This window comes from Carcharodon carcharias, chromosome 20, assembly GCF_017639515.1.
Source record: "Carcharodon carcharias isolate sCarCar2 chromosome 20, sCarCar2.pri, whole genome shotgun sequence".
Taxonomy (NCBI): Eukaryota; Metazoa; Chordata; class Chondrichthyes; order Lamniformes; family Lamnidae; genus Carcharodon; species Carcharodon carcharias.
Genome location: NC_054486.1, coordinates 81,486,549 through 81,500,027, shown reverse-complemented (window position 1 = coordinate 81,500,027; position 13,479 = coordinate 81,486,549). Strand labels below are relative to the sequence as shown.

The following is a 13,479-nucleotide window of genomic DNA, read 5'->3' as shown; positions in this document are numbered from 1 at the left end:
TCTGTGACAAAATCATCATCAGTTTAAATATAAAATATGCATAGTCCTAGATCATATTCAATATTTAATCAATATTAGTTCATACCTGACAACGTGTTTTCTAAGACACATCCATTCACAGGTGCAACAGAGCACTGGATAGGCCCATTCATACCAAGAGTTGCTTTTTGGGATGTTTGAAGATGCTGATTTTCAGGTATCTGAATATGGTCACAGTCAAGTTTACCTTTCATTCTTTGGAACATTTTGGCAGGACTCTCGGAGACTACTTGTTTGATCAATTTAGATCCAATGGGATTTAAATGAGATTTGACATAACTCTGGTTTAAATTTACATGTGTGGAGCTGGAATCAGGATCTATTATATCACTGAGTTCAGGAGGGATTACATTAAATGTCCCTTCCTTTTCCAGGACTGTGGACTGAAGTTGACCATTCACTTGAGGATTTCTCACATTTTTTAATGAGATTAAAGTGAACGTGGCTGGAGGCTTGGGGTCGATATCCTCTCGTTGAGTATTTGCTGAACCACACTGAAATTTATTTAACTCTTTTAATGGGGTACCATTTGGAATCTGATGAAGAGGTACTGCTTTCCAGGTTGTTTTCTGTTCTTTGTCCATTTCAGTGTTATTGAAAACTTTCTTCTTGCATGGAGTAACAGATGCCATACTGAAAATATAATTATTTTCCTTTTCACTTCCACTGTTCTTCACATCAGGAATTTACATCTTGCACATGATCTGTAAATGATCAAAACACTAACCCTATGTCTCAAAAACTTGATATCCATGTTGGATGAAAAATCTGTGCGGTAAAGAAAATAGCACTTTTAGTTACCAGGCAAAACTGCTGCATGCACCCTCAAAAGTTTTTCCCAATTACCAATGCCAGCAATACTTAAAATTATGCCATTAACAAAATTGCATATTAAAATTATTAAAAGTGGAACACTGTCTACATGCTAATAATTAAGTAGATTGATTAGCTGTACAAGGACAGGTAGATTGTTTTAATCCCAGCTCATTACAGTATGCCTATTACAAATCACAATTTTCACTCAATTAAGATAAAAGTCGAAAAGGCAGCCATAAGCCCATCAAGCTGACATCATACACAGTAAAACATAAATTAATCAACCTTTTCTTACTCCCTCCATCCCTCTCCCCCCACCCCAACCAGTTGATCCTTATATTAAGGAACAGTAAGATATTTCCCACTCTCCTAAAATATCAAGCAGTGCTATTAATAGCTTTAATCTTCAATTTTGCTCGTTGGGACTGATAATTTTTCTTTTAAAATCAATTGATACAAATTAATTTTTTTCTGGGACTTTATCCTCTGGGAGAAAATAAGATTTTCAGATCTCTAATGCTGCTGAATATTGTAAATTTTTTCAGTTATATACTTTAATCCCATGTTAATTAAACAGTCAAATTAGCTTGCTTACTTTAGCATTATCTATTTTACCAATTTCAAGTCTGCATTAGATATTATCTCAGGTTTAATGGCATTGGTCACTTCTAGAAGCAGAACCTTTCTCCTTAATGTTGAGCAGTTTGCTGCACTACCTAATATCGAGGAATACAATGGCATAACCCCGAAGCATGGGCCTAAAAGAATGAAGACTCCATTCTTTACTGACCTTCATCAACCCCTTTTGCAGCCATTGTGGTCAGGAAGTTTGACCATAGACTATTCAGAGTTTCTTATTAAATCTGCTATCAAGCGCTGAACATAGGAATCATACTAGACAATCCCACACTATGCAAGCAACGCTGGTTCTCTCACTAGCTGATGTGAAAGCCTGTTGGAAGACTGAAACCAGATTTTAAAAAATTACCTACGGTTCCAGATAACTATGGGTGACAGTTTCAACAGTTTGCTCATTAACTCTTAGGTGAGGTAATTCATATACCAATTCCTTCTGTCTCACTGGCAACAGTTTTCTTAATCAAGATTACAACATGGTGCAAGAACTTGGAGGATTAATTTAAATATTTAGAGTTGAGCTTCCATCGGAAACACATTACAGCTTAAACCAAAAATTGCTGCTAGTTAAATAGCTGGTAATCCCTATCATGGCACTTCGGTTATTTGTCAACATTGGCCCAGTATTTCCTGCAACCAGCAAGTCATATGGAAATCTATGCTGATCTTCCACTTGATGAATGATGCCAAAATTTGACAATCTCATTAGCATATGTCAAAACATTAAAAGCTAGTGTTAAAGAATAGAAATTCAGCAAAAACAATCAGAACCTGAGGAAAGCATCCAACTTGAGCTATATTCCTTCTTGAAGTTCTTCTTTTTACATGAATATTGAAGCATCGAATCACCAATGATGCACACTAAACAGAACATGTTTAAGAAAATATAACTGTGGAAATTTTCAAACCTTAATGCAAATCATTCTGATACCATATAGGTGCTTACAAAGATACAAAAAAAATACAGAGGAACTATTTTAAAAATGCTTAAATTTGAAAACTGTCATAAAACAATTATTTGGTTGCAGCAAAAATTTTAGGCATAAATTTACATCAAGTTCAGGACTGGTACAAATTCAGGATATTTGCACGAGCTGCATTTTTGATGGGTGTGGGATGGTCACAAGGAGCAGGTGTGAGGCAAGCCAAAGCTATGTAATAAGTGAGAGGGTTTCACATTGGCATAAGAGAGGGGAAATCAGGCATAGCTTAAAGAATGGCATAAGGCACTTATATCCAAATTTCTTTGATCCAACACTGAAAATCAACACTACACATATTTACACAATTGTCTCACTGCAAGTTTTCAGGAAATTCCTGGCTATCTTGATAAACCATCTAGGCTTATAATACATTAAAAAAACTGGGGTTACAGTAAGTCAGATTTACAAATAAATCTCAATTGCTATTGATATGAAAACTGATTGACTGAGAACTGTTAGTGATTAGAGTGTCTCATCAGGAGTCCCCAACTGAATTTTAAAGGTAACGTTTAGCCAGTTAGAAGAGTGTGTATTCAGGAAAGTGTGCTATAAAATAATTCTAAAAGGAAAACACTAATTATTCTTTCCTATCACTACTTGCTTTATCTGTTCATGACATTTTAATGACCTATGTACTTGGACCCTTAAGTATCTTTGGACCTCCACTGTTTTGAGCTTTTCACTATTTAGAAAGTACCCTATTCTATCTTTTCAAGTCCAAAGTGGATGATTTTGCATTTGCCTACAATATAGTGACAATATAGTAACTGTCAAAACATTCTTAATCATCAATAATCATTGCGGATAAAAATTGGCCTTGAAATTATTTTGAATTTTTACATTCTTAAAATCCAGCAATTTATTAAATTTTCTTTTCAAAACTATTTAAATTCAAAAATCTTTTTGCCTATATTCAATATTAACTCATTATGCACTGCAAGTATCAACATATAAGGAGTTAAAACAAGATCGCACAAGGTCATTTCTCAATGTGATAAACCTATCAACTCAATAACCAGACTCTTTTAATCAACATCCTTTTTTTGGGCTGTAATATAAGCTCTACCTGTCCCAGCCCCCTCAACCAGCATATATTTCAACTCTTTTCTATTTTTCCTTAGTTCTGATGAAGAGTCATACAGACTCGAAACGTTAACCGTATTCCTCTCCGCAGATGCTGTCAGACCTGCTGAGTTTTTCCAATTATTTTTATTTTTGTTTCAGATTTCCAGCATCCGCAGTATTTTGCTTTTATTTAAGCCAGAATACAATGCTGTTCATAAATAAGGATCATTAAGTCAGCTTTGCCAATTTATTTTTTGGGTTTTTGTTGTTTTGAATACAAGTGAGAAAAATCAGTGCTGGGCAGGTGGTGGTGGTGGCAGGGAGAGGTGGGGGCTGGAAATCAGGCCCTAAAAATCCCATGTGCATTTGTAAGAAAAAAACCAAGTGAGAAAATACAATTATTTTGAACATTGTTGATACAGTACTCAAGAAAATAACTGGAGACTAAAGAAATAAGGTAGCCAAGCTAAATAACATCCCACAAATTATTTGCATAATTCAAAGGTTCTTACCAATTCACTATTTAAAAAGAATTAGACTATCAGGGAAATTGAAGGTGGATTTAATTATCCCTATTTATCAATGCAAATGGATAAGTTTGAGGATATTCAGAAATTCCAGGTATCTAATGGCCTGTTGGTTCAATAACAAATATTGTAAGTCACTAATGAATGACTATTTGTTCTGATGTGTTCATGAAAGTTGCAGTTGTTGAAGTGAGAAAGGCCATTCAGCCAAACTCAATTCGTCCATCCAGAAAAAAAGTTCTCATCATGGCATCTAATTATTTAAATTGGGTTTTTGCCTCTACTACTTTTTCTGTACTGCCTCTGGTATTCAAGACACAGTCTGGCCAGAACACTACCAAGTTTAATCACTATGTCTTGACTTATATTCTGGTTTGCTATGTAATTTAACATTGTATTAGCTTTGTTGCTTGCTTTTCTGCCTCGGTTCAGCATTGAGTCTACTCAGTTATCTAAATCCATTTCTGTAATTAGACACAGCAGTGGTCCCCAGGCACACAACGCAGGAACAGGAGTTCATCATTTAGATTCTCCTGCCTCTTCTGCCATTCAGTGAGGTCATGACTGATCTGTAACCTAACTCCATATGCTTGCCTTTGTCCCATATCCCTTAATACCTTTGGCTAACAAAACCTATCAATCTCAATTTTAAAATTAACTCTTGATCTAGCAAGAATTGCCGTTTGTGAAAGAGTTCCAAACTTTTAACACCTTTTGTGTGTCAAAGCATTTCCTAGTTTCACTCCTGAACAGTCTGGTTCTAAATTTTAGACTATGCCCCAAGCAGCAGAAATAGCTCCTATCTACCCATAATCCGTTCCCAATAATATCTTGAAAACTTTGATCAAGCCACCCCTTAAATCTTCTAAATTGCAGGTAATCTCTCATTGTAAATTAACCCTTGCAATATATCCTTCCCAATTTCTTCTGCCTAGAACTGTCACAGTACTTCAGGTGTGGCTTTGTATAGGTGAAGCATGACTTCTACATGTATGCATGCATTAAGCATGTATACTAGTACTTTAGATAAAGATCAGGGTTCATTTAATCTTTTTGATTATTTTCTGTACCTGTTCATGACATTTTAATGATCTATGTACTTAGATCCCCAAGTATCTTTGGATCTCCACTGTTTCTAGCTTTTCACTATTTAGAAAGTACCCCATTCTATCTCTTTAGGTCCAAAGTGGATGATTTTACATTTCCCTACATAGAAATCCATTTGCCAGTTTGCCAATTCACTTAAAACTATCAATGTCTTTTTGTAATGTTACACTTACATCGAAAATGCTTTTGTCACTTTTGTGCCATTGGCAAATTTGGATATGTGGCTTTCTATAGCAACATCTAAGTCGTTGATAAATACAGTGAATAATTTAGGCTCCAACACAGATCCTTGTGGGGCACCACATTCAGCCAATTAGAGTACCCTGTCCATTATCTCTACTGTTTTCTGCCATTCAGCCAACTCAGTACTCCCTCTCCACTGCAACTGACACAACTCCTTTAATAAGCATTTGTTTCTTACCCATTTCAAAAGTTAACCTTGATCCTCTATAGCTTTAAGATTATCCAACAGGTTTCAACATGAAATTTTGCTAGAAGCCTTTTGGAAGAAAAGGTACACTATCTCATAGGGATTTTTTCATAGCCAACTTGGTTTCTCACTTCCTAAAAATTCCTAAGAAATTTGGTCAGGCAGGATCTTCCCATCGGAACTCATGTTTAATGCTTTTTGTCAGATTATTGTACAAATAATCCTCAAATTTATACCTGATATACAAATTCATTATTTTACAGATAATGGAAGAAAGACCACTGGGTCCGCCAGTTACCTTGTCCGCTTCGTCAGCCTTTTGAATACGATCAATTCACTGGCCTGTATTCACTCTGCTGGGATCTCCTCAGTACATGACAAATAATTTCCATAATCTCTCTCAGCATATTGAATACCATTGACAACTGTTACTTGTTTTGTGCGTTCTCAGCTTGTTAAAGGTCGTCCCTCTCACTTAAAGTCATTGATATTACCTAGGATATTTGTTTGGGGTGGGAATGTTACTCGCATCTTTCCTTGTGTATAATGGGAGCAAATAAGAATTAAGATTATTTACTATTCTGTATTTTTCAGTGTTAAGCCCATTCACATTTCAAATATATGCCACCACAGCTCTATTATGGTTACAGTACCAAAATAAATGGTTACAGTTTCATGCCCCCTCAGCTACTATGCTTGCAGCTAGGTCTCTCATTGCCCCTCTTATTATCCATTTAAAATACTTTCTTGTGAACCAGAGAACACTTTCCCCTTGCAGCATTGTGGTGGCCCATTTGTTCTCTATCTTATATTTGATTCATTTGAAAATATATTTAATTAATCAGAGCACTGATTTTTATCATTTAAATTTTATATATTTATCATCGTTGGTTTGTTCCAGGCTAGGATAATGATTTTGATTGCCAGCAAAAAGGGTAGGACTACTGATTGATGTCTATCTGGGGTTCCAATTAAAGGAAGAGGCAGCTAAGACTTTCTCTTCCAGAACCATATTGGAAATCAGTGAACAGCCAGGGCTGGCTGCGCCATTTTAGCAAAGCAGGCATGCTAGATGATGACTATAAGAGTGAGTTTTTTTTTATTCATTCATGGGATGTGGGCTTCGCTAACTGGGCCAGCATTTATTGCCCTTGAGAAGGTGGTGGCGAGCTGCCTTCTTGAACCACTGCAGTCCATGTGGTGTACCTACACCACAGTGCTGTTAGGGAAGGAGTTCCAGGATTTTGACCTAGCGACAATGAAGGAACGGCGATATATTTCCAAGTCAGGATGGTGAGTGACTTGGAGGGGAACTTTCAGTTGGTGGTGTTCTCATCTATCTGCTGCCCTTGTCCTTCTAGATAGTAGTGGTCGTGGGTTTGGAAGGTGCTGTCGAAGGAGCCTTGGTGAATTCCTGCAGTGCTTCTTGTGGTTGGTACACACTGCTGCTACTGTGCGCCGGTGGTGAAGGGAGTGAATGTTTGTGGATGGGGTGTCAATCAAGCAGGCTGCTTTATCCTGGACGGTGTCAAGCTCCTTAAGTGTTGTGGGAGCTGAACTCATTCAGGCAACTGTTTATTCCATCACACTCCTGAACTGTGCCTTGTAGATGGTATTCAGGCTTTGGGGAGTCAGCAGTTGAATTACTCGTCACACTCCGACCTGCTCTGCAGCCACAGTATTTATATGGTTGGTCCAGTTCAGTTTCTGGTCAATGATAATGCCAAGGGTGTTGATTGTGGGGGATTCAGTGATGGTAATGCTATTGAATATCATGGAGCGATGATTGGATTCTCTTTTGTTGGAGATGGTCATTGCCTGGCACTTGTGCCAGACTGTTACTTGCCACTTGTCAGCCCAAGCCTGGATATTGTCCAGGCCTCGCTGCATTTGGACATGGACTGCTTCAGTATCTGAGGAATCACGAATGGTGCTGAACATTGTGCAATCATCAGTGAACATTCCCACTTCTGACCTTATGATGGAAGGAAGGTCATTGATGAAGCACCTGAAGATGGTTGGGCCAAGGACATTACCCTGAGGAACTCCTGCAGTGATGTCTTGGAGCTGAGTTGACTGACCTCCAAAAATCACAACCATCTTCCTTTGTGCTAGGTATGACTCCAACCAGTGGAGAGTTTTCCCCAATTCGCATTGACTCCAGTTTTGCTATGGCTCCTTGATGCCACACTGGGTCAAACACGGCCTTGATGTCAAGCACCTCACATTGGAAGTTCAGCTCTTTTGTTCATATTTGAACCAAGGCTATAATGAAGTCAGGAGCCAAGTGGCCCTGGCAGAGCCCAAACTGGGCGTCAGCGAGCAAGTTATTGCTAAGCAAGTGCTGCCTGACAACACTGTTGATTGACCCCTTTCATTACTTTACTGAGGATCGAGAGTAGACTGATGGGCGGTAATTGGCCAGGTTGGATTTGTCCTGCTTTGTGTGTATAGGGCATACCTGGGCAATTTTCCATATAGACGGGTAGATGCCAGTGTTGTAGCCATACTGGAACAGTTTGGCTAGGGGCGCAGCAAGTTCTGGAGCACAAGTGTTCAGTAATATTGCCAGAATGTTGTCAGGGCCCATAGCCTTTGCAGTATCCAGTGACTTCAGCCGTTTCTTGATATCACATGGAGTGAACAGAATTGGCCGAAGACTGACATCTGTGATGCTGGGGACATCCGGAGGAGGCTGAGATGGATCATCCACTCAGCACTTCTGGCTGAAGAATGTATCAAATGCTTCAGCCTTATTTGATTTTTTTATGTTTAAAGAGAAAGTGAGTTGAATAGCTTGGTTCACATTGTAAACAGGACTATATACACTGCAAACTCTCCAGTCCAAAATGCTTGGAACCAAATCATTTCTGGATTTTGGAATTTTCTGGGTTATACAATGACATTAGAATGCCTAACTACAAGTGTGTGAACTGGAACACACCCTAGATATATTTACCTGAAGCATAAAATAGTGATAAAACATTATAAAGCCGTAATAAAATTTGTTCAATTTATCCAAATGTTTCCCCTCCCAAAGTACTGTGCTAAAATGGTCTTGTGTGTTGCTAAGGCCTGCTCAAAAATTTCTAAACAACTGGGGTTTCCGAACAATAGTAGATTTCCAGGAGAGGTTACAACATATATCCCTATCCACCGCACCATGCTAAACTCTGTCATAATCATTTACATACCTGATTCCAGGTATAAATAAAATTACTGATTGATTCAATGCCTGTAACAATTTGATAAATGTTCATCCAGTTCATCAGTCAAACAGAAAATAATTCAGGTAACAGGACTTTGTGCATTTGTTACTGAAGTAAAAAGTTGTATTTTATATTATAATTCTCAGATTCACAGAAACATAGGATGGTTAGCACACAAAAGTTAATTCAGCTCATCGAGCCCATGCCAGCACTCTGCAAGAGCAAAATGCTGCAAATTGGGAAAAAACAGAAAATACTCAGCAGGTCAGGCAACATTTGTTGAGAGAGAAACGGGGTTACCATTTCAGGTCTATGATCTTCCAAGCTCTGTTGAAAGGTCACAGACCTGAAACGATAACTCTGTTTCTTTCTGCATAGATGTTGCCTGAGCTGCTGAGTATTTCCAGCATTTTCTGTGTTTATCATTCCAGGAGCAATCCAGCTAGTTTCACTCCCTCATTTCCCTGCAATTTTTCCCCATCTAATTCCTTTTTAAAAGCATTAGTTGTGATCTGCTTCGATCACCCTCTCAGGCTGTGCATTCCAGATCATAACCAATTGCTAAGTTTTTCCTCATGTCGCTTCAGTTCTTTTGTCAATCACCTTAAGCCTGTTTTCTCTAGGTCTTGGCTCTTGCACCAATGCGAACAGTTTCTCTAACTACTCTGTCTAGACCCCCCCATGATTTTGAACACCTCTATGTTGAAATCTCCTATCAACCTTCTACAAGGAGAAAACAAACATAGCTTCTCCAGTCTACCTATATAATTGAAGTCCCTCATCCCTGGAACAATTTAGCTCTCTGCTGCAACCTCTCTAAAGCCTTCACATTTTTCCTAAAGTGCAGTGCTCAGAATCAAACACAATATTCCAGCTGTGGGCAACCAGTATCCATAACAGCTATCATAACTTCCTTGCTTTAATACCCCATGCCTCTGCGGGCTTATGTTTCATCAAGATACATGCTCCACCACGGACCATGACAAGTTTGTTCATTGTAGTAAAAAACAAAAAACTGCGGATGCTGGAAATCCAAAACAAAAACAGAATTACGTGGAAAAAACTCAGTAGGTCTGGCAGCATCGGCGGAGAAGAAAAGAGTTGACGTTTCGAGTCCTCATGACACTTCAACAGAACTGATTTTTCTTTACAAGGAGAGGGGTGAAATATAAGCTGGTTTAAGGTGGGGGGGGTGTTGTTGTAGGGACAAGCAAGCAGTGATAGGAGCAGATCATCAAAAGATGTCACAGACAAAAGAACACAGAGGTGTTGAAGTTGGTGATGTTATCTAAACGAATGTGCTATTTAAGAATGGATGGTAGGGCACTCAAGGTATAGCTCTAGTGGGGGTGGGGGGGCCATAAAAGATTTAAAAATAATGGAGATAGGTGGGAAAAGAAAAATCTATATAAATTATTGAAAAAAAAGGAAGGGGGAAGAAACAGAAAGGGGGTGGGGATGGAGGAGGGAGCTCAAGACCTAAAGTTGTTGAATTCAATATTCAGTCCGGAAGGCTGTAAAGTGCCTAGTCGGAAGATGAGGTGCTGTTCCTCCAGTTTGCGTTGGGCTTCACTGGAACAATGCAACAGGCCAAGGACAGACATGTGGGCAAGAGAGCAGGGTGGAGTGTTGAAATGGCAAGCAACAGGGAGGTTTGGGTCATTCTTGCGGACAGACTGCAGGTGTTCTGCAAAGCGGTCGCCGGTTTATGTTTGGTCTCTTCAATGTAGAGGAGACTGCATTGGGAGCAACGAATACAGTAGACTAAGTTGGGGGAAATGCAAGTGAAATGCTGCTTCACTTGAAAGGAGTGTTTGGGCCCTTGGACGGTGAGGAGAGAGGAAGTGAAGGGGCAGGTGTTACATCTTTTGCGTGGGCATGGGGAAGTGCCATAGGTGGGGGTTGAGGAGTAGGGGGTGATGGAGGAGTGGACCAGGGTGTCCCGGAGGGTACGATCCCTACGGAATGCCGACGGGGGGTGAAGGGAAGATGTGTTTGGTGGTGGCATCATGCTGGAGTTGGCGGAAATGGCGGAGGATGATCCTTTGAATGCGGAGGCTGGTGGGGTGATAAGTGAGGACAAGGGGGATCCTATCATGTTCCTGGGAGGGAGGAGAAGGCGTGAGGGCGGATGCGCGGGAGATGGGCCAGACACGGTTGAGGGCCCTGTCAATGACCGTGGGTGGAAAACCTCGGTTAAGGAAGGAGGAGGACATGTCAGAGGAACTGTTTTTGAAGGTAGCATCATCGGAACAGATGCGACGGAGGCGAAGGAACTGAGAGAATGGGATGGAGTCCTTACAGGAAGTGGGGTGTGAGGAGCTGTAGTCGAGGTAGCTGTGGGAGTCGGTAAGCTTGTAATGGATATTGGTGGACAGCCTATCACCAGAAATTGAGACAGAGAGATCAAGGAAGTGAAGGGAAGTGTCAGAGATGGACCACGTGAAAATGATGGAGGGGTGGAGATTGGAAGCAAAATTAATAAATTTTTCCAAGTCCCAACGAGTGCATGAAGCAGCACCGAAGTAATCATCGATGTACCGGAGAAGGAGTTGTGCAAGGGGGCCGGAGTAGGACTGGAACAAGGAATGTTCCACATACCCCATAAAGAGACAGGCATAGCTGGGGCCCATGCAGGTACCCATAGCAACACCTTTTATTTGGAGGAAGTGAGAGGAGTTGAAGGAGAAATTGTTCAGCGTGAGAACAAGTTCAGTCAGATGGAGGAGTGTAGTGGTGGATGGGGATTGTTCAGGCCTCTGTTCGAGGAAGAAGCTAAGGGCCCTCAGACGATCCTGCTGGGAGAGGTAGGAGGAAGTGTCTGCGAGTTTCTCTCAAGTGCTAAGAAACGCAAGCTCCAACAACTCATCGACACCAACACCCATCTAGGACCCTCCAACCCTGCCTGTCCCTCCGTCCCCACCCCACCTTCCAATCCCAGCCCCAGCTCCTCACATGATAGGGTCCCCCTTGTCCTCACTTATCACCCCACCAGCCTCCGCATTCAAAGGATCATCCTCCGCCATTTCCAGCATGATGCCACCACCAAACACATCTTCCCTTCACCCCCCGTCGGCATTCCGTAGGGATCGTACCCTCCGGGACACCCTGGTCCACTCCTCCATCACCCCCTACTCCTCAACCCCCACCTATGGCACCTCCCCATGCCCACGCAAAAGATGTAACACCTGCCCCTTCACTTCCTCTCTCCTCACCGTCCAAGGGCCCAAACACTCCTTTCAAGTGAAGCAGCATTTCACTTGCATTTCCCCCAACTTAGTCTACTGTATTCGTTGCTCCCAATGCAGTCTCCTCTACATTGAAGAGACCAAACATAAACCGGCGACCGCTTTGCAGAACACCTGCAGTCTGTCCGCAAGAATGACCCAAACCTCCCTGTTGCTTGCCATTTCAACACTCCACCCTGCTCTCTTGCCCACATGTCTGTCCTTGGCTTGTTGCATTGTTCCAGTGAAGCCCAACGCAAACTGGAGGAACAACACCTCATCTTCCGACGAGGCACTTTACAGCCTTCCGGACTGAATATTGAATTCAACAACTTTAGGTCTTGAGCTCCCTCCTCCATCCCCACCCCCCTTTCTGTTTCTTCCCCCTTCCTTTTTTTTCAATAAGTTATTAGATTTTTCTTTTCCCAACTATCTCCATTATTTTTAAATCTTTTATGCCCCCCACCTCCATTCTTAATTAGCACATTTGTTTAGATAGCACCAACCTCAACACCTCTTTGTTCCTTTGTCTGTGACATCTTTTGATGATCTGCTCCTATCACTGCTTGCTTGTCCCTACAACACCAGCCCCCCCCCCCCTTAAACCAGCTTACATTTCACCCCTCTCCTTGTAAAGAAAAATCCGTTCTGTTGAAGGGTCATGAGGACTCGAAACGTCAACTCTTTTCTTCTCCGCCGATGCTGCCAGATTTGCTGAGTTTTTCCAAGTAATTTTGTTTTTGTTTTGTTCACTGTAGTGACTGGTGACACTAAACCCCAAGAAATTTAGTGCAATGAGCAAAAAAAAATGGAACGTCAACCCTCAGATGTCTGAGTGAATCAGTCCTGCTGTGTGGGCGATTTGACCGGCTAACCTCGCTCAATAACCTGCAGATATTCTTCTCACCCCGTTCTCCTCTCCCCACACCCAGATCACCAAATTAAGCCAAATCCCCAACTCGGAACTGAGTCACGGCGAGACAAGTAGCTCTGGTCAACCATGTCTCCATTCAAAGGCAACTGCTCCAACTTTTCTGACCATTTTTCCTGCTTATCTCCAGTTTTGTTGTTGTTGTTTAGTACTGAGGCGAGCGGTCTGCGCAGGCCCAGCTCGAGTTGGGGTCCGGAGCGGCTCACCCCGCCGCTGCCGCCGCCCGCCATTTCCAACCCGCGACCCTGTCGGTGCAGGATCTCGTTTCTCAGGGTGGTTCCCTCCCCCCTTTTAGCCGGTGACCGTGTCAAGCGCCGGCTCCAAGAACAATCGAGCAACCGTTACTCACCCGCGCGCCGCTGGCTCCCACAACAACCATTTTCAAAACCCCCAAAAAAACGTTAAGGATTTTCGAATCCAAGCCTTCAGCTTCTGATTGGCGCTCGGACCTGTAACGCGATTCGCCGCCGAATGAGCGAACGCGACATCACAAACGGCGCGGACCCAAT

General features: G+C 41.6%; 1 protein-coding gene across 4 annotated transcripts in view; it reads right to left on the bottom strand.

Annotated features, from left to right (window-relative positions):
- Nucleotides 1-13,478, bottom strand: part of mis18bp1 (MIS18 binding protein 1) — a 75,247-nt gene extending 61,769 nt beyond the window's left edge. For 2 of the 4 annotated variants that reach the window (XM_041214701.1, XM_041214703.1), the window contains exons 1-3: nucleotides 13,320-13,478; nucleotides 2,263-2,352; nucleotides 86-807 (exon numbers count right to left, since the gene is read on the bottom strand). In XM_041214701.1, the coding sequence (XP_041070635.1) occupies nucleotides 86-671 (586 nt within the window). In that variant the 5' untranslated portion in view covers nucleotides 672-807; nucleotides 2,263-2,352; nucleotides 13,320-13,478. The remainder of the gene's footprint in view (nucleotides 1-85; nucleotides 808-2,262; nucleotides 2,353-13,319) is intronic. The other 2 variants (XM_041214702.1, XM_041214704.1) reach the window with 2 other exon arrangements.
- Between the last annotated feature and the right edge of the window lies 1 nt (nucleotide 13,479).